Raw genomic sequence first — 19742 nt, forward strand, 5'->3', positions numbered from 1 at the left:
TACACGATTATATTGCATATTCCGTGCGACTGTCACTAGGGGGCGAAATCCGACAGTCGTGTCCGTTTGTCGTGTGCAGTGTGAAGGCGGCTTTATACACTTACACACTGACAAGTCCGTAAATTACATCCTAGAATTTTTTGGTCCACCTTAAAAAAATCTGTGTATGTGTGTGAGCACACTAAAGTTTAGTAAAACCTCTTGCAATGTCACATTAAGCATTTATTATTAAGCTGACATTGCAAGAGGTTTTACTAAACTTTATAGCACCAATTAACTATCTCTTTTTTCTTTTTCTTGAAGTTAAGAGAAAAACACAGAACTTGTCATGAGAAATGGATAATTAAATCATAATTTGTATCACATACTTTGTGCTTCAGTTTTGTGTTTTTTTGTGAGGTTAACTTTGGAGATATCATAGCATTGCAACATCCTCCATGTGTTTATTTCATCACTATTATTTTCAAATTTTCTACTGTATATGTCTAGGAGTGTAATTATAGCTTCTTCATGTAATATTTCCCTGATTAAAGGTTAGTCCACGTTATCTGCATACAAACTCTACAAGCCACACTGGGCCCTTCAGCGCTATAGCAGCCCTGATTGGTGAGTCACCATTCATTCCAGTTTTATTACTCTTTATATGTCTGTTCGATCAGGTACTGGTACAAAACTATAATTGGCCTGCATACTAATGAGTAATATAACTTTGCCATTTTCTGAAAGACAGACCTGTTTTTTTTTGTTAATTCCTCAATTCCAATTTTTATTCTCATTCATTCACATCATATAATTAAAAGCCATGTAATCAATTGAAATTTCATAAACACTACAGGGCACTAGATGACCAATCATAATATTAACATAAAAAGGAACAATCTAATTTATAACCTTTTTGAGCAAAAACTTTGGGATTTTGTAATGCACTCCCACCCCACCCCCCATCTTCATTTCATTACTTCCTGCTTTAGCATTATTGATGGCTTTACACGTTCAAGGCATCCATAACAGAACAATAATGGTGTGTACTGTATTCTTTCTCCTCTAAATGCCCATCAATATCAGGACTCAACATTTGGAATTTTATTCTGGCATTTCCATCTGTAATTCTGAACATGTTACAGCATTATCTGTAAATATACAGTAAACATACAGTATATTCACTATCCAATATTTTGCACTCATTTCATTTCATTTACTAGTAATCAGTAGTCACAAAATATATGCAAGGGATTCTGGTGTGTGTGACAAGAACCTGATTTGCAACATGGGGAATAAAAGGTTCAGCTGAATGAACTTATGCAAATCAGAGGCAGCAACTGAGTCGATCCATTCATGACTCCAGAGGGAGTTTGTTTTGGGATTTGTTTGCATTTTTCAATGCCTGTCACAGCTAACTAGGAATCCAAACACTCCCAAGAAGTGGGAAACAGGCAAGTAGTATGAGTGATTGTATTTAATTTTTCCCGTATTTCTTCTATATTAACAGACAATGCTTATGACCCAGATGTAAGTGCAAAGCAAATCTGGATAGATAAAACAGTGTTCAAAGGCCAGGATTGCTTCATCTTCATGGATAATGGAAAAGGCATGGATTATGACAAGATGCACAAAATGCTCAGGTAGGAGAGTGTTCATGAAGCCTACATTATCCATATTGTCCAAGTTGTCCATATGGATAAAGTTTTTACTTTAACTGCTGTTTTTTAATTACAAGGACACATATCCAATGATTCATATTTTCTCTCTCTCTCTCTCTCTCTCTTAGTTTTGGCTTCAGTGATAAGCAAGCGGTAAAAGGCCATGTTCCAGTTGGTCTTTATGGTAACGGGTTTAAGTCCGGCTCCATGCGCTTGGGGAAGGATGCCATCGTGTTCTCGAAGAAAGACAACATCATGTGTGTGGGTCTTCTGTCACAGACTTACCTCGAGAGGACAGGAGCACAGAATGTCATAGTGCCTATTGTCACATTCACAACTGCTGGAGAGACTGATATCCTATTTGTAGAGAGATTAAAGAGAACTTTTGATTGGTGATGTGAGTGGATATGTGCATTGAACAAGAATTTCATAAAGCAGACATGTTTACTACTACAGAAGAAAGAAGGTCATGAATGAAAACAATAGGCATGAAAACAGTATCACTTATGAATATTTAAATGCTTTCTGAGAGTTTAAATGTTCTTCTGTACAGTTTGGTCCTTAACCTTTTTGCTCACTCGGTGGTCCACGGAAGTATGAAGAGTGTCTCCATGATATTCTCACCTATTCTTTGTTTAGCACTAAGGAAGAACTGCTAACTGAGTTCAATACCATTAATGGCCCATACTGCACCAACTCCACAGGAACTCGCATCATCATCTGGAACCTTCGCAAGTAACCTTGATTAAAGAGAAAGAAAGAAATAGGGGATAAAATGAATAGAATGTACAGAAGCACTGTAGTTTATACCTTTGTCATGTTTATTTTACAAATGTAATGTTGAATACATTGTAGACCACACTGATTAAATCACTAAGAAGATTCTGGGTTAAATTATACATTTATCACAACATTATTTTTATGTCATCATAACATTTACAGTTCATATATGTTTATTAAATGTTTGTCATTGGTTGTCAGGTGCTCTGTAATGTCAGGTGCTCTTCATTTGGTTTTACGATAATTACCTTTGTTCTGCCTTAGAATGTCCTCGGGTGAATTGGAATTTGACTTCTTGACGGATCGCTATGATATTCGGCTCCCTGTTGATGTTAATGAAGGCAGAAAAGTTCCAAATAAGGGGCCAGAGAGCCAGATATCACCATCAGAGAGTGAATATTCCCTGCGGGTGAGATTTAAACCACTGAATATTAAAATAATTAATTTTCCTCATTTGCCATCTTACTGAGATATCAGTGCTGACTGCATGGTCACATTTGTGTTTATTTTTCTTTAAATTCAGGCATACAGCAGTATCTTGTACCTAAAGCCTAAAATGCATATTATTATACGTGGGCAGAAGGTGAAAACTCAGCTCATCTCCAAAAGCCTAGCATTTAGCATTCAGGACACGTACAAACCAACATTTCTCGTATCCTTTTGCCAAATATTTGCTATAATATGTAGTGTGTGTTATATGATATCTGTTGAATGATTATTATTATTACTGTATAATGAAACAGATTTAATATTTTTATGGCATGATTCTTAAGTCTTTGTCTCAGAAAAATGGAATTAAAATCACCTTTGGCTACAACACAATAAGCAAAGAACATTATGGATTGATGATGTATCACAAAAACCGCCTCATCAAAGCCTATGAACCTGCTGCCTGTCAGCGTAAGGTAAAGATAATAGAGTTTTTAATCCCTAACACAAGAACGCAGGAGTCTATTTTTTTAATTTTTAAGTTGAGAAGTTGGGAAAAAAATGAAAGCTAACTATACTGAAAAATGTTACAGTTTAATGGTTGTACTGTATGTATAGCCACCATGCACACATTTATCGACAGCTAGAGGCTAGCAAAGTTTTTATGACATGAGAGTAGACAGGACCCAACCAGGGACCCTGGAGTGTTTAAGACAGCAGTAAACCATACTCATTATCCACCACATTCTAGAGTTATTTTATGACTAGATTCTAACAAAGGATACATCTAGGTTATTTTATATATAGGAACATTTACCTAAGTCTCTTTCAATAAATACATTGATACTTGTCTGCTAGACTAATAATACCATATAATTTACATAATGTTTACATTGTTTTTTGTGTTCTGTTACCAGGCCAACAAAACAGGAGTGCGAGTTATTGGGGTAATGGAATGTGACTACCTCATACCAATGCACAACAAGCAGGACTTTGAGAAGACAGAAGAATACAGGTGTATAGTTATTGTTTCAGGTGTATAGTTATTGTTGTCAGAGGCCGTAATAGGTAAAAACAATACTTAACAATGCACACAGAGAAAAGACTACATATTGCATACAATCACATTTTGTAATAGTATACAGTAATGGTGAGGTAAATTGATGGTTATGACTAGACAGGTTTTACTATATTGGCACGGCTCTCAAGTTTTGAAGACATTCAAGAGTGACATCTCCAACCCCCCACCCAAACCCAACAATGGGCCTACCTCTTTCGCCACCTTCTCTGAGCCTGCATCCTGCAACCTGGCCTTTTTCGGGGGCCTTCCTCTCATGGCGAATGAGAGAATGCTTAATTACCTTTTAGTTGGAATCTTTGAAAGACAGATGCAATGATTAATGCATCCATGGACAGGATATCAAATATGACATGATTTTAAAAGTGACCGATAACATCGACAATGCAATACACTTTAATTTATTTATTCACTCATTCATTCATTTTCTACCGCTTATCCGAACTACCTCGGGTCACGGGGAGCCTATCTCAGGCGTCATCGGGCATCAAGGCAGGATACACCCTGGACGGAGTGCCAACCCATCGCAGGGCACACACACACTCTCATTCACTCACGCAATCACACACGTGTCACACAATCACAATACGGACGATTTTCCAGAGATGCCAATCAACCTACCATGTATGTCTTTGGACCGGGGGAGGAAACCGGAGTACCCGGAGGAAACCCCCGAGGCACGGGGAGAACATGCAAACTCCACACACACAAGGCGGAGGCGGGAATCGAACCCCCAACCCTGGAGGTGTGAGGCGAACGTGCTAACCACTAAGCCACCGTGCCCCCCCTTAATTTATTTAGTGCTAATAAAATTATTAAGCCTATTTGGAGAGAGTCATCATGTGATAACGAAAATATGACTAGGCCTAGACTAGTGGTTCTCAAACTTTTTCGGCTTGCAGCCCCCCTTGTACACAGTGCATCCCTACTTGTCCCCTAAAAGAAAAGTCATGACATAAAATATTCCAAAACTTAATATTTGAATTAAACAAAGCATATCAAATTATAGTAGTTAGTAGCCTTATTTTTCTGATATTTATTTGCACAGAATTTATGATAATTATTTTATGTCATAAAACCAGGGCCCCTGGCACCATCTCAGGGCCCCCGGTTTGAGAACCACTGGCCTAGACTACTTGTTCTGAGCAGGTGTTGTCAGTGAACAGGCTGTAAAACTCTTGGCTAAGTTACAGACACTCATAAAAAACTGATGCTGATTATCTGGGAAACATTCTCTTAACAGCAGTCAAAATGTCATCGTTTGTGTCAAACAAGTTGTGAATTTGTTGTAACATTAAAACAGGAGATCATGACTTACTCTGTGCTCAGAGTGATGCTCGCAGCTCCAGTGGTTTTCTCTGTGGGTGATCGAGGATGATGCTGAACAATTCCAGGATATGCTTTTTTTCATTGGTTGTTGCGTTAAATCTTACCCAGATACAATAGTCCTATTTTCTGATTGGCATAAACCTTCACAGTGAATGATCAGGATTTACCAAGTGGAGGAATGATTTTGTTTTACTGCCCTTGAGGAACATGCAACTTCCCTCCTTTCTTTGAAATTTGGCACTGTTTAATGACATTATATGTACTTACTTGTAAACACTTCCCCCGTGCTCTTACATCTAACCAACTCACGTGTGTTTTAGACACATTGGTGATTGGTGATTGGTGTTTGGTGTAATGGTTTTTACCGATTACATAACCAGTGATCAATTTTCACAAGCCTGAAGCTTTCCATCTCATCTCACTAAATTTCCTACTTACCTCAATCCATGTTGCTAAGATATTTTTAACAAGTTGATTTGCAATAATGATATCTCAAAGCCCCTATCAAATCTAGACACTGGAGAAGCTTTTCGCCTTGTGCCTTATGTCTGGCAGCCAAGTCTTTAGTAATGACTACCACAACCACTGAGGTTAGTGGAATTTTGTGGTTAGCCATTAGCTCTTAGCCAGTGTTGTAATCTAACGGAGTACAAATACTTCGTTACTGTACTTAAGTAGAAATTTCACGTATCTGTACTTTACTTCGCTATTTAAATTAGTCAACTTTCACCTTTACTCCACTACATTTCCTAGATAAAATGTATACTTTTACTCTGATATATTTCCACTAAGCGTCTTCGTTACTTGTTACTACAAAATAAAATCAGAAGAAATGTGTGCGACTGCAATAAGGGAGGTTTGGCGAATCACTGCTGCTAGATTGCATTACGCAGCTCCGCACGCTCTTATTTCAGCGTATTGTTGACAAAGGAGGAGGAAGCACAACTGAAACCGCCATGGAAGCACCTACTGGAGGACCTCCCGTTATCGTAGAATACCACCCCGACGATAGTGGTGTACTCGGTGAACAGGGTGAAGAAGATAACGTTATACACCCGTGGCCGTATTTGCAAGAAATGTTTCTGTACATTGGAATGAAAGATTCTTCCTACTGGATGAAGTGCCTCTTATGCCTACCGAAAATCACTGAAATTTTTACTTTTACTTCAAATACTAAAGTACATTAAATATCAGAAAATTACTTTTGATACTTAAGTACAGTAAATATCAGATACTTTAAGACTTTTACTTGAGTAATATTCTAAAAGGTAACTTTTACTTCTACTAAAGTCTTTTTCTAGTATGATACTTGTACGTTTACTCAAGTATTGCTTTCTAGTACTTTATACAACACTGCTCTTAGCTCACTCATTTAATGTCTTCTTCATTAAGGTGGTAATTATTGCACACTACACTACACACTATGTAATATGTGCATGTTAACAAGAGATTCTAATAGCTGGGTCATGGTGTGACCTTGTTTAAATACAAGCATTATCAGCTGCTTACACTGGTTTCTCTTCTGCCATCAAGTGTACAACTATAGTGTTATAGCATTCATTGGTGGAGTCTTCTGTTACACACAGTCTTGGATGCAGTTTGCCAAACTGTGGTTTTAGGCAAGAGTCCTAGCTTATTAATGTGATTGATCAGTGTTTGGGGGGCACGGTGGCTTAGTGGTTAGCACGTTCGCCTCACACCTCCAGGGTCGGGGTTCGATTCCCGCCTCCGCCTTGTGTGTGTGTGGAGTTTGCATGTTCTCCCCGTGCCTCGGGGGTTTCCTCCGGGTACTCCGGTTTCTTCCCCCGGGCCAAAGACATGCATGGTAGGTTGATTGGCATCTCTGGAAAATTGTCCCTAGTGTGTGATTGCGTGAGTGAATGAGAGTGTGTGTGTGCCCTGCGATGGGTTGGCACTCCGTCCAGGGTGTATCCTGCCTTGATGCCCGATGACGCCTGAGATAGGCACAGGCTCCCCGTGACCCGAGGTAGTTCGGATAAGCGGTAGAAGATGAATGAATGAATGAATGATCAGTGTTTTGAGTAGGGGAGTGAATCTGATGTAGTAAATACTTTTTGTTCTCTGCAGGAAAACTATACAAAATGTAAGTACTAAGCTTGAGGAATATTGGAAGGAAGTCCGCTATAGAAGTCAGAAATCCAACTGCAGTGTACCTGTTGAAGATGATGTGTGAGTAATTAACACACACACACACACACACATGCAATTGTGTTTATCTACTTGTCACAAAAAAAAATCTGTGCACAGGTGCTTTATTTGCATATATTATTCGTTGTGGAGAAAATTGTTAACAGTGAACACTGCTCCAGGGTCTTCCATTGTTTTGCATTTTCTCTCTCTATCCACATAAGTTTTCTCTAAGTTGGCTGGTTTCCCTCCACCTCTCAACACATGCCAGTTGGGGGAGTGTGATGTCAGTATGCCAGTAGTTGCAATGTTTATGTTCCTACTCTGGATGTTTTCCCACCCCACATTCAGTGACATGTAGTAATGGTAATCCTACCTGATTTACCCAACAGTATGCAAGCACTGTACTGATAGGAATATTTGGACACAGATTCTCTGAAACAGAGCAGTGGAAGATTGATAAAAGGATAGATGAGGTTTATGAGAATATAAATACATACAAATCTGTGTGTATGTGTGGACTTGCAGGAATAAACCAGATCAAGTCTGGGTGCAGTGTGACCAGTGTATAAAGTGGCGAAAACTTCCTGATGGAATTGATTTATCACAGCTTCCTTATCCATGGTTCTGCTACATGAATGCTGATCCCCAGTTCAGGTGTGTTTTTGCATAAGTCTGTGTATGTCTATGTTTGTGTGTTTCCCTGTTCCCATGTGAGTGTTTCTTTCTTTGTATGTGTGTTTGTAGAGATAAGGTTGTGCTCAAAAGTTTGCATAACTTGGGATAATTTTCAAGGTGTACCATTTTTTTAAGAAAACATGAGCAAGAAGGCAAAACAAATGTATTTTATTTCTTTTCTCAAGTTAATTTGTACGGCATAACAGAATGGCAAAAGCATCAAACAAAACATAACAAAAACAGAAAATAAGGAATTACCAGTTCAAAAGTTTGCATACCTATAGTTCTTAATATTGTGTATTGCCCCATTTAGCATCAATGATGGTACAGTATGCAGTCTTTTGTAATAATTGTGCATGAGGTCCTTAATTCTCTCAGGTGGTATAGCTGCCAATTCTTCTTGGAAAATGCTTCCAGTTCCTGTAAATTTTTTGGTTGTCTTGCCGGTCCAGAACCTTCACCTTTTTCTGCTGTAGCCATCGGAGGGTCAACCTTGCCTTGTGCTTTTGGATGATTGTCATGTTGGAACATCCAAGAGCGTCCCATGAGCAGCTTTCATGCTGTAGAATGCAAATAATCTGCCAGTATTTTCTGATGCTGCATTCATCTTGCCATCAATTTTTACTAACTTTCCTGTGACACTGAAGCTCACACAGCCCCAAAATATAAGAGATTCACCATCATGCTTTACATTAGGGATGGTGTGATTTTCACTGTAGGGCTCAATGACTCTCCAAACATAGTGTTTATGGTTGTGACTATAAAGTTCAGCTATGGTCCCATCACTCTAATTGACTCTATTCCAGAACCTATGAGGCTTGTCTAGGTGCTGTCTGGCATACTGAAGGCAGGCCTTTTTGTGGCATGAGTGCAGTAATGGCTTTCTCCTGGCAACTCGATAATGTGGGTCATTTGTGTTCGTGTATCTCTTTATTGTGCTCCTTGAATCAACACCACCCCTTTTTTTCCAGAGCAGCCTGTATTTCTCTGAAAGTTGTTTGTGGATATTTCTTTGTGGCAGTAGTAGGTGAAATGGTCTTGGTCTTGGTCTACCTGACCATGGCTTCAACAGAATCTCTTATTTTTCACCTTTTTATCAGTTTGAACAGTAATGACTAGCATTTTCAAGTGTTTACATATTTTCTATGTCCTTTTCCTGCATTATAAAATACCTTATTACACGTCCATTAGCAGTTATTTTGTCTTCCCCAGCCAAGTCAGTGCATCACCTCATGAGCTGAGAAACTCAATGACTATTTATACACAGACAGTAATAACAATTACAATGAGTGTGTAAACTTCACTTTTATAGCCATTTAAATATCTGTGTTTCACCCTGTGTGTTTATAATGTGGCCAAACATTCAATGACATGTAAACTTTTGATTAGGTTTGTTTAGGTGATTTCACTTATCATTACGTTTTAAAAAGGAGTCAAACAACTACAGTATGTTATAAATAATGACTGCACGTGACCACTATCCTTAAATAAGAAAAACATATTTTCATTATCAGTCATATTTTCCAAATAAATGCACTTTTGAGCACAACTGTATATAATATGGAGGAAAAAAAAGATCATAATACTGTACATTTTGATAATGGTTGACACTATATGCCCAAATTATTTGAACACAGAAAATTACAGTCAAATGTGATTTTTTCACAAACTTTCCCACAAAGAAGCACATAATTGTCTAGAATGTCTTTGTATGCTGTAACATTAAGGTTTCCCTTGACTGGAACTAAGGAGTCTAGCCCAAACCTGCTCCAACATGACAATGCCCCTGTGACTAAAGCACAAATCCATGAAGATGTTGTTGACCTTCCAGAGAACTCTGACTTAAACCACACTGAATATTTTTGGAATGAATTGTAATGCTGACTGCAAGCCAGGCCCGAATTTAAATGCTCTTGTGGCTGAATGAGTTGTGCTCCAAATCCAAATTTAGAACTGGGGTTAATTCACAAGGAAAGATTGCACTGCAATAATTTGTACAAAATTAATTGTTATTTATAGGGTATATACAGTGGTGTGTATTAGCTTACTCATGTGAGTGCGTAATTCTCTCAGGAGTTGTACAGTTGAAGAGGAGCCAGAGTATTCGGATGGTGAACAACCCAGAAACCAGAAAACTTACAAACAGGAGTGAGTAATACAACCTGTTGTTTACAATAAACATATATGTTTCATATAATAATCTTGCATATGTGTTTTGAAACAGTGAGAAAAATCAGAAGTTGCAGAAGGAGAAGATCAGAGAGCAGGTGGTTTATTATTTAACTTGATTTGTTAAGTGTCTTTTTGTTCTCTCCCTGTATAGATCCATTAAAACACTTCATTTTCTATCTGGCGTTTGGGTTCAATCTGAGCCACGTAACACCTGTAGCAATCAGAGTGATTATAAAAAGTGGCTTATTATTACAGTTGCATAAATGTTGTTGTTGCTGCATATTGTTGTTTTAAGGAACTGGTGGAGTATATTTTGTTCATTTGTGCTCAGTGCACTTCAAATTTTGGGATTGCTAAAATGGAAAAGTTGGTACATTGAAATAGAAGCTCTGTGTGAATGCGTGTGTGCATGGTATCATACACAGATGGACTGAGAACCCATCCATGGTGTATACTCACCTCACCCCCATTGTTCTCAGTATACGCTTCAGATCCACAAGGATGTTTACCCGAATAAAGCGGATTACTGCCAGCATTAAGCAGAACTGAAATACGTCACCATTACTTCACCACTCTGGTTTTGAGAATCAGTTGTATAATAATGATAATGTGACAGTAAATTAATATGAATACTAAAATGATTACTTTTTTATTATACTGTCTGTGTTAAATGTACCATAAACTGAGTAGTGTGGTGTCTGTTACAGACAGAGCTGGAGCAGAAAGAGGCAGATGAGAAGCTGAAGTTAGCTTTGACCAAAGAATCAGCTGATCACTTAAAGGCACAAAAGGACCTTATGCACCAGCTCAAACATGGCGTGAGAACTTTTATTTCAGAATTTTTTAGAACTAATGCAGCATTTCCAAGACTTGTATTATATTGTATTGTATACCACTTCAGAAACCTTGTATTGCAGTTCATGGTAATTGCACTTATATTGCAATAAGAGCTCTTTTAACTTTAAATGAGAGGATAAAAATGAATTTTACATTTTACGATTTTAAAAATCTAGCATTGTCCAAATATTACAGAAGCTTCCCTCACTTGCTAGAAATAAGTTCAGTTAAACGTTACACAAAGCAGATACACTGTGTAGGCAGTAGTCAGTGTGTTTGTCACATTTGTCAATAGAAAGGGTAACATGACAAGAGAAAAACAAGTTCATAGTGATCAAGTGGCCTTAATTCCTAGGACTTAAGTAGAATGTGCACATCATTATCAGAAGAAAAAGGGAACAAACACATTGTATTGCCTAGGCAGTAAGTTTGTCTAATAAATTTCGTTTGTTCCAGGGTATGCTGAGGACTGCTTATAATAAAAATAAAAGCACTTATGGATCAACAGGCAAAAATCACAAAACACAGGCTAATGCAACTATATGCAAATATCCTAGAATAGGGCTGGGCGATATGAATGAAAACTGTATCGCGATATCAGTGTTTCATATCGGTCGATATCGATAATTATTGATATTTTTTATGACCCATTTAAAATAAAGACCAGGAGAAAAATATATTACATTTAAACATTTTTATTTTAAACTTAACCTTCCTCTGATCATAATCCCCTCAGTTATTAAGACAGAAATGTCAACAACCAGGAAACCTCAAATAATTAAAATGTAATCATAAGTCTAACGTCACAATGAACACTTAACAATTATCTCTTAACTGAAAGAAAATGTAAGAAATGCTTACAAAGTGTAATAAAATAGTGCACAGTGTTAAATATAAACATGGAGAAACCTGAGAATTTAGTGCAAGTTTAGTGCTAGGAAGTTCACTATCTGTTCACCTTCTGGTGAATGTGTTTTAAAATATGTGCAGTGTTTTGTAAACATGAATAAAACTGAGTTAGACTTATATACATCTGTAATATAAAAAACAAACCTGATACAGTACAGTAACATTGTTTGAAATATAAAACCTGCAGAAATATGAAAAAGTAACTCATCGGCACTCATTTTCTGCTTATCAGTCGCCGGATACTGAAGAGGAATCCAGCAGACCAGCTTCGCAACCTCTGTTTTCTTCCGACGAAGAATAAAAAATATTGAAGGTTTTATCGAACACATTTTTTATTGATATCGATCACGTGTCTATCGCGATACATATCGTTATCGTTTTATCGCCCAGCCCTATCCTAGAACCTACCCCACAGTGTAGGAACTGCTTTTATACCACACTCACTGTCTCAACAGAGCCCTGTCCAAGGAACACCTTACTCCCCGACTCCTAACTCCCGTCGACAGAGAAATGCAGGTGAGGACCAATTTTTCATGTGTGTATATACAGTATGTCTCCTTACTGTAGTTATTGGATTCAAGTATTACCAGTGTGAATCTATCATTAACTGTACCCGTTTCTGGTCTCATCAAGATCCCGCTCCCTCACCTATTTCAACAAGGTACTGTATCTCTCAAGACATCTCTCCATCACATACCCTGTCTCCTGCTCCTTCACAATTACATAGCATTTATCCTTAATTTCAGGAAAAAGAAACCCATTGGCCCGAGCCAAGAGAATGTAGAAATGAAGAGAGCCAGAATAGGAGACAGTTTTGGAAGCAACTCACCAAGCAGGCCATCAACATCCACAGCCTTACCTGAGTTCTGTTCCCCACAAATCCTAAACAATTCTGTTGATGTTTGTGATCAAGTAACACAGAAATTTAATGAAACAACTTTGCTCCATGTATCCTTCAGGGATACCAGCATTGCAACCCAGACTCAACAGGTAAAGGAGGACGAGGGAGATAGAGAAAGGATGGAAAAAGAAAAGGGGAGCACAGATGGAGAAAATGTTATCAGTTGTTCTGAATCTGAAAATAATCTCAAGAGGAATACAAACAAACAACTGATAAGAAATGAGGAAATAAGAGTCCAGCAGAAGAGTGTACCAAGCTCAAAACTATCTCCAAGTACAGTTGAGTCAGAAGAAGAACTAAAGCATATGGAGGTCTCAGATGATATAAGGCAAGGATGTCAGACTTCAACAAAACTGCAAAGCTCAGTTCTTGATGTGTTGGAGGCCCAGAAGCAACAGGACAAACTGCTGGAACTCCTGGAGGAGGTGACAAAGGAGAGAGATGAGAGCCGCGCTCAGTTGCTTTCCCTCGACTCACAAGTGGATGAGCTAAGGAGCCAGTTGCTGGAGCTCAACCAAAGCATGACCAGCCCAAAGGAGGCACAAGACTACAAAGTGCTGTATTTGCAGGGCAAGAAGGAGATAAAGCTGCTCCAAGAAGAGCTTAGTGGGCTGAAGTTGGAAAAAGAAGAGAGGGAGAGAAAAGGCCAGCAATCTATGTTAGAGTGTGATGATGATCTGGCTTGTCAAATGGACATTCTGTTAAGGGAAATTGACCAGAGAAACAAGGAGCGAGAAGAGCTACAGGTTAAGGTGGGTGAAGCCTATTGTGGTGATCAGAATAATGAATAACAGACACCATGGTCATAGAGGAACATTGCTTCATTTCAGTATGAACTGCGTCAGCTGTATATGATTAAGATGACAATAAAAGCTTCTTAATTGACTGAAAAAGGATGTTCAAGAGCAGAAAACCATAAACAACTGATTTAAGGCAAGCCTGCCCCCTTTGTTAGGAGGGTGTACTCTGAATGTTGAGGGAGTGGATCCAATAGACTTACACATTTTCAAGTCACCTGTTATATATTACAGTAAACACCAGTCTGTATGTACACCAAAAGATCTGACCTAACAAATGAAAAACTCAAGACGTCTCTTGGAATAGATATGATTGTCATATCTCAGGTACCCAAGATCAGGAATGTACTAGTCATCAGATGAATGCCGTTGTCTTGATTTGAGAGCAAATTCCATGCCTGTTAATTATTCTCATGGCCCAGGAAACAATAACAAGTTCTTTAAAATCAGAACAGTGTTAGATACTCTTGATAAAACTTATCTTGATAGAAGAATCCTGAAGAATTTCAATAAGTTGATAAATAGATTATAAACTATGGCACTGAATTCAGGTTGGCCCTGGAAGCCACTGGCCCCAAATCACTGAATGCAAAAAATGGCAACGGATGCTTCTTGCACATGAAGAAGCAAGTACATTTGCATGCAATTTTGTGTGGCTTTGTTCCCTGGATACGTTCCCAAATTCCATAGATCTAATGAACTAATATACGTCATTATAGAAACATAACTAGAAAATATGCTCAATAAAATTCGTTTCTATCTTTAAACAATTTTAGTAACTTTTTTCAAGCAATACTTTTGTTTGAACACAATTAATGCATGCAGTCTACTGAAGTGGACATTTCAATGACATGATGAAAAATGTATGTAAAAGCGAAACAAATAATTTTTTTTAACATTTAATGTGTCATGTCCTCTAACTACAGTTTTTTTCTTCTGTCTTTGTACAAAATCCTCACACACACACACACACACACACACACACACACACACACACACACACACACACACACACACACACACACACACACAGGTGGAGAGTCTAGAAAATGAGAACTGCTCTTTGTCAACCTCCTGTGAGAGCCTGAAGAAAGATTTAGAGGAGATGAAGAGAGAAAGTGAAAAGGTCAAGGTACGTACAGAAGATCGAGTTGTCCAGACAGATTTTCCTACATGTTCCCATGAAGAAAGTACAACAACGTCAGCAGAAGCCTCCAACTTAGGAAGAAGGACAGATCTTGGTATACAGCAGCATGAGACACAGGACAGACCAGAGATTGGGCAAGACAACAATAACCTACAGACAAGTAAGAGTTCTACTCTAGAGCAGTACATTACATATAATATCTATATTATATAGCTGTATTAATACTGTATACAATTTGTGCAGTTCAAAATTATATAAAACTGTAATTATGTGGCTTTTGAGACAGAACGCATAGCCTTTACTTGTAACACAAATAACTCAGAGTTTCTCCTCTTTTAGGTGAAAATGAAGATAACTCGCCCCGATCTGGACCTTCAGCAGGTGAATTGCGATTGTGATGCCATTGATGAGATTCTCGATCAGGTTGTAAATGAGATCTCCCCTGCAGAGACAGCATCTACATAGAAAAAATGGTGACCAGAAGAGCACAAACCTTTAAGTCACATTAATCATTTAGTAGTTTTAATGCATAAATAACTATATACACTGTTGTTTTTGACAAAACATGAAGATTTTTATTACTTGCCTTTTGATTGATTAAATGGATAGGCAGCTATTGCAAGTTGTGCAGCCAGAGGACTGTTCGAAATTGATTTGGACCCAAGTTTACCATTAATAACATTTAATTATGTTTATATAATTAATTCAGGTGTCTCTTGTGAATAGAAATTTTAGGAGTGGAGTAACTGCCATATTACATGTAACTGCCATACAATGTGCATCTGGTTATCCTTATGTGACAATCTCATTAAATACTATAAAGAAACAGAGTGAAATTAATGCAGCAAAAAGAGAGAAACAAAAGACAACAAAGACAGAGAGCAAGGAAAAAGGAAGCTGTGGAAAATAAACTAAATGAAATGGGGAAATTGTTATATGACATAAAGAAATTGAATATATCTGATTAAAACTGTGAAGAAAAAGACCTAGAAGGAACCTGAGTCAACCCAAAGAGGAACAGACACTGTACCTAGACAGTTGAATCAAGACCCATCATCTTGCTGAAAGAAGATTATAGAATTATGTTTCATTTACCTTTATATGAATTTTCTTTTCCATTTTATAGAATGATAAGTTTCATTTACCTTTATATATGAATTTATGTAACCATTGTGTGATTAAGAAATTATATAATTTTCATTAGTATGTTTAGATATTAAGATAGAGAGTAACAGTGAAAGCTTAAAAAAGAAATCACAAGTTTTGTGTCAGCAGCTTTGTGTCAGCCAAATAAGAACACACAGTCAGCCGTGCAGCTTAGGAGACTTCTCAGGATGTTTTGCAAAAGTATGAGATCATGAGAGACCTGAAAGGATGCGGACAGAAGCAGAATGACCATTATGAGATCATACTAAGAAATGTTATAAATAGGGTTTTAGAACCAGTTACCAGTGTGCATTCACGTTGAGGCAAGCTCAGTGTACTATACTCTGTTATTGCTTATATCAGGAGAACAAACGCAAGCTTACACTTGGAGAGTGTTTCCTGGTTTGTTTTATCTTTGCATTTTACTTATTTCTACTTATGCTAGAATTGTTTGACTATTTGAAGGAGATTTTGTTTAAAATTTTCTTTTCTTTTACATTACATTTGCATTACACTACTTTTAATAAAAACAAGGCCTCCCATTGTGAGGATCCTGAAAAGACAAAAAAGGTCTGTCTGCCTCCTTCATCTAAAGATTCAATCAATAGAATAGGTAGAAGAACTTGGAGCAGAACCTTTGTTAGAAGACCGAGGGACTTCGAAGGATACCTGTGTTCAAGGTAAGAGCAACTCTAATTGTTGATCTTGTGTTTTCAATACTAACCAGTGCAAACTAGGACACATCCTTTAGTGGGATTGTGGAAGGGTTTCCTGCGCAAACCGAAAACGTGTCACTAAAGGACACGTATGTCAGTATAATTACTTCACTATACAATCAAGCAAAACAAATGATCTTGTTATAAATGTTTTCTTAAAGATTCTAAATTATTAATTCTTTTTGTAATGCCTAATTTTTTCATTGTTTCTTTTTCTTATATTATTATCCTCCTGGTCTGTTTTTGTAACTGTCTATTCATAAATGAGGATTTGGTACACATGTAATGTTTAAATAAAACAAAAAAGAAACTTGAATTTTCATTTATTGTTTTACTTCTTTTTTTTCCTGGAAACTATTTGTTGTGGTTTCCTTCACTATGGTTGCTGACTTCCTGTTTGTGCACCATCACAGAAGTGTAAAGAATACCTCAATATTTCTTCTTGTGACCTCATACTGTGGTTCAAGGACATTCAGTGCTTTATACTGTTGGTCAGTAGTATAATTTTATAGTTAATGTGAAATTTGACTATATATATGCCACTCCCGAGCTCAGAGTTCCTAGCCTGTTTGTCTCTTCTTAGAGAGCTACTTCGTCAATCCTGATATTCTACCCCTGGTTGGAGTCTCGCGCCCGGTGTTCACCCTGCCATGGATTGATCTGCATGGTCAGCCAGTGTCTCATGGGATAGTTGTGGATGGAGCCGCACTGAGACTGTCATGCTTTCTTTGAACCAATGTTGTGTCAGTCATCTGCATGGTCTGGTCTTTATCAACAATCAGGTCTGCCCTGAACTCAGAATTTACAATGACCCATTAGTTCCTCAGGATCTCTCGGTTGCACTATTATAAAGGACATTATATATTTTTATAAAGTTTTAAAAAGGACATTATTTACATTTACATTATTTACTGTCCAGTGTCACCCAAATGAGGATGGGTTTTCTTCATTATTATTTATTTCTTTTTTCTCTGTCTTCTGTTTCCATACTTCTGTAAAGCTGCATTGAGACAGTAGGAATTGTTAAAAGCGCTATACAAATAAATTGAATTGAATTGAATAATCACTCCTAGGGGAAACACTATTTGGTGCTTGTATATAAACAGATAAAATAGTCATACACATGAAATAAACAGAATTTAAAATGCACCTTAAACAAACTATGTAAAATGTATATAACTTACAGATCTCACTGAATATTTAAAACTTATGGTTATTACTTTGTTAATATATTACTTACTCTGTTATAAAATTATTTCCCATAAAACAAAGAATTTCTTTTTTAGATCTTTGTTTCTTAAAGATCTTTACAAAGATGCTGAGCTAGTCTGTTTTTACATGGTGTGTATTGTATACATATATATGTATATGTATGTATGTATGTATTGCTGGACCTTAAAGGTTATGTATAAAAAAGAGTTTGTGATTCATGTTGGGGAGGGTTTCATGGATGACCCGGTAATCATAGACACCAAACTAAATAAGTATAAGGGGGGAAAATGTCTAATGACTATGTATCCTACCAGGAAGTTGTATTTTCTATTTACTAGGCTACAGATTTTACAGTTTTTAGTTGCATACTACTTTCTGATTTTAAATTATATCTGTGCACATGAGAATAACATGTCTTCAGTTCATTCATTAATTGTTGATGCAGTTTGACCTAAGCCTTGAACATCTACTGTTGTATAAGTAAGCAAGTAAATGAGTGAGACACCAGAGCCCACAAACACCACCCATTCATACTAGATAGATGTAGGTTGGTATAAAGCGCGCGGGGTATTATCAGAGGGTGCGGTAGACTAGTAATGTAGAGAGAGGAGGGATGGCATTAAAAGCGGGGTTTATGTAAGCGACTATATCACGAGGGTCGGAGTGCGGAGGGTTATAGCTGGGGGGGGGCTGGCGGTTCGGCAAGGAGTGGGTATGGGTGGGGGGTGAGATTGGTATGGTTGGGTTGTTTCAAGGAGGGTTGCATGTAGAGGGGTGCGTGGTATGGGGGGGATGGGGGAATTTGTTGGTATGATGGGGGAATGGGTTTAAAAAGGTATGGTTTTGTTGATATTTGAGGGATTGGATTGGTAAGTAAAGGGGTATTGTGGGTGAGGAATTTTGAAGGGGAGAGATTGAATATGGGAGGAAGGGGGTATGGAGGGGGAAAATGGTTTTTTTGGGGATGTGGAAGGTGGGATGGTGGATTGTTGGGGGAGGGTGGAGTTGTGTGTATTGGTGTTTGTTGTTGTTGTGGGATATGGGGTGGGGGGTTGTTTGTTTGGATATTGTTATTGTAGGTATGTGTGGGATAATATGGAATATTTTTGGGGTTTGGATATTTGGTGGGGTGTTGGGGTGTTTTGTTTTTTTTTGTTGGTGTTTGTGTGTAGGGTGGGGTGGGTGGGGGTTTGAGTATGTATGGGGGTGGCGTTGAGTGGATTGGGGGTGGGGTTTATGGGAGTTGGTGGGTGATTTTTTGAATATTGTAGTAAAGAATTAAGAGTAGTATGAAGTTTTAAGGGAATAGTGGGGGATAGACATAGGTAACGGGCCGGACGTGGAGGTAGACGGTGGGCGGAGTCGGAATTTTATTTATTTGTGAATTTCATTTCTTTTTGTGAAATGTGTAACATATATTTACGGTTTGCTTATTGTGCATTTCTTGATTTAAAAAATATTTGTGAAACTCTTTATATTTATTTGTGGATCATTCATTCATTCATCTTCTACCGCTTATCCGAACTACCTCGGGTCACGGGGAGCCTGTGCCTATCTCAGGCGTCATCGGGCATCAAGGGAGGATACACCCTGGACGGAGTGCCAACCCATCGCAGGGCTATTTGTGGATCATAGTATATTTATTCAGAATAACGAAACAATTCTGACCCCATACGGCAGGTCTGCAGTCTGAAACATCTTGACAATAATAGTAACTAAAATAAGCACTCTGTACAACCACGATAACAGGAAAAGCATCTTATCTAAATGCACATGTCAAACCACGAGGAGGATGGACTACAACAGAAAAAGACCTAGATCAG

At 37.8% G+C, this 19742-nt stretch overlaps 1 protein-coding gene across 5 annotated transcripts in view; it reads left to right on the forward strand.

Moving 5' to 3' along the window:
• The window catches only part of LOC132849973 (MORC family CW-type zinc finger protein 3-like), a 62783-nt gene that overhangs the window by 1624 nt on the left and 41417 nt on the right, over window positions 1–19742 (forward strand). For 3 of the 5 annotated variants that reach the window (XM_060876017.1, XM_060876020.1, XM_060876019.1), the window contains 16 exons: window positions 534–606; window positions 1490–1622; window positions 1769–1992; window positions 2219–2375; window positions 2685–2829; window positions 2944–3072; window positions 3206–3325; window positions 3767–3864; window positions 7345–7446; window positions 7933–8061; window positions 10156–10230; window positions 10307–10349; window positions 10962–11072; window positions 12456–12516; window positions 12634–12661; window positions 12747–13653. In XM_060876017.1, coding sequence (XP_060732000.1) covers window positions 534–606; window positions 1490–1622; window positions 1769–1992; window positions 2219–2375; window positions 2685–2829; window positions 2944–3072; window positions 3206–3325; window positions 3767–3864; window positions 7345–7446; window positions 7933–8061; window positions 10156–10230; window positions 10307–10349; window positions 10962–11072; window positions 12456–12516; window positions 12634–12661; window positions 12747–13653 — 2535 coding nt within the window. Of the gene's footprint in view, window positions 1–533; window positions 607–1489; window positions 1623–1768; window positions 1993–2218; window positions 2376–2684; window positions 2830–2943; window positions 3073–3205; window positions 3326–3766; window positions 3865–7344; window positions 7447–7932; window positions 8062–10155; window positions 10231–10306; window positions 10350–10961; window positions 11073–12455; window positions 12517–12633; window positions 12662–12746; window positions 13654–14731; window positions 15006–15184; window positions 16545–19742 lie in introns of those variants that run through there. The other 2 variants (XM_060876022.1, XM_060876018.1) reach the window with 2 other exon arrangements.

This window comes from Tachysurus vachellii, chromosome 8, assembly GCF_030014155.1.
Source record: "Tachysurus vachellii isolate PV-2020 chromosome 8, HZAU_Pvac_v1, whole genome shotgun sequence".
NCBI lineage: Eukaryota > Metazoa > Chordata > Actinopteri > Siluriformes > Bagridae > Tachysurus > Tachysurus vachellii.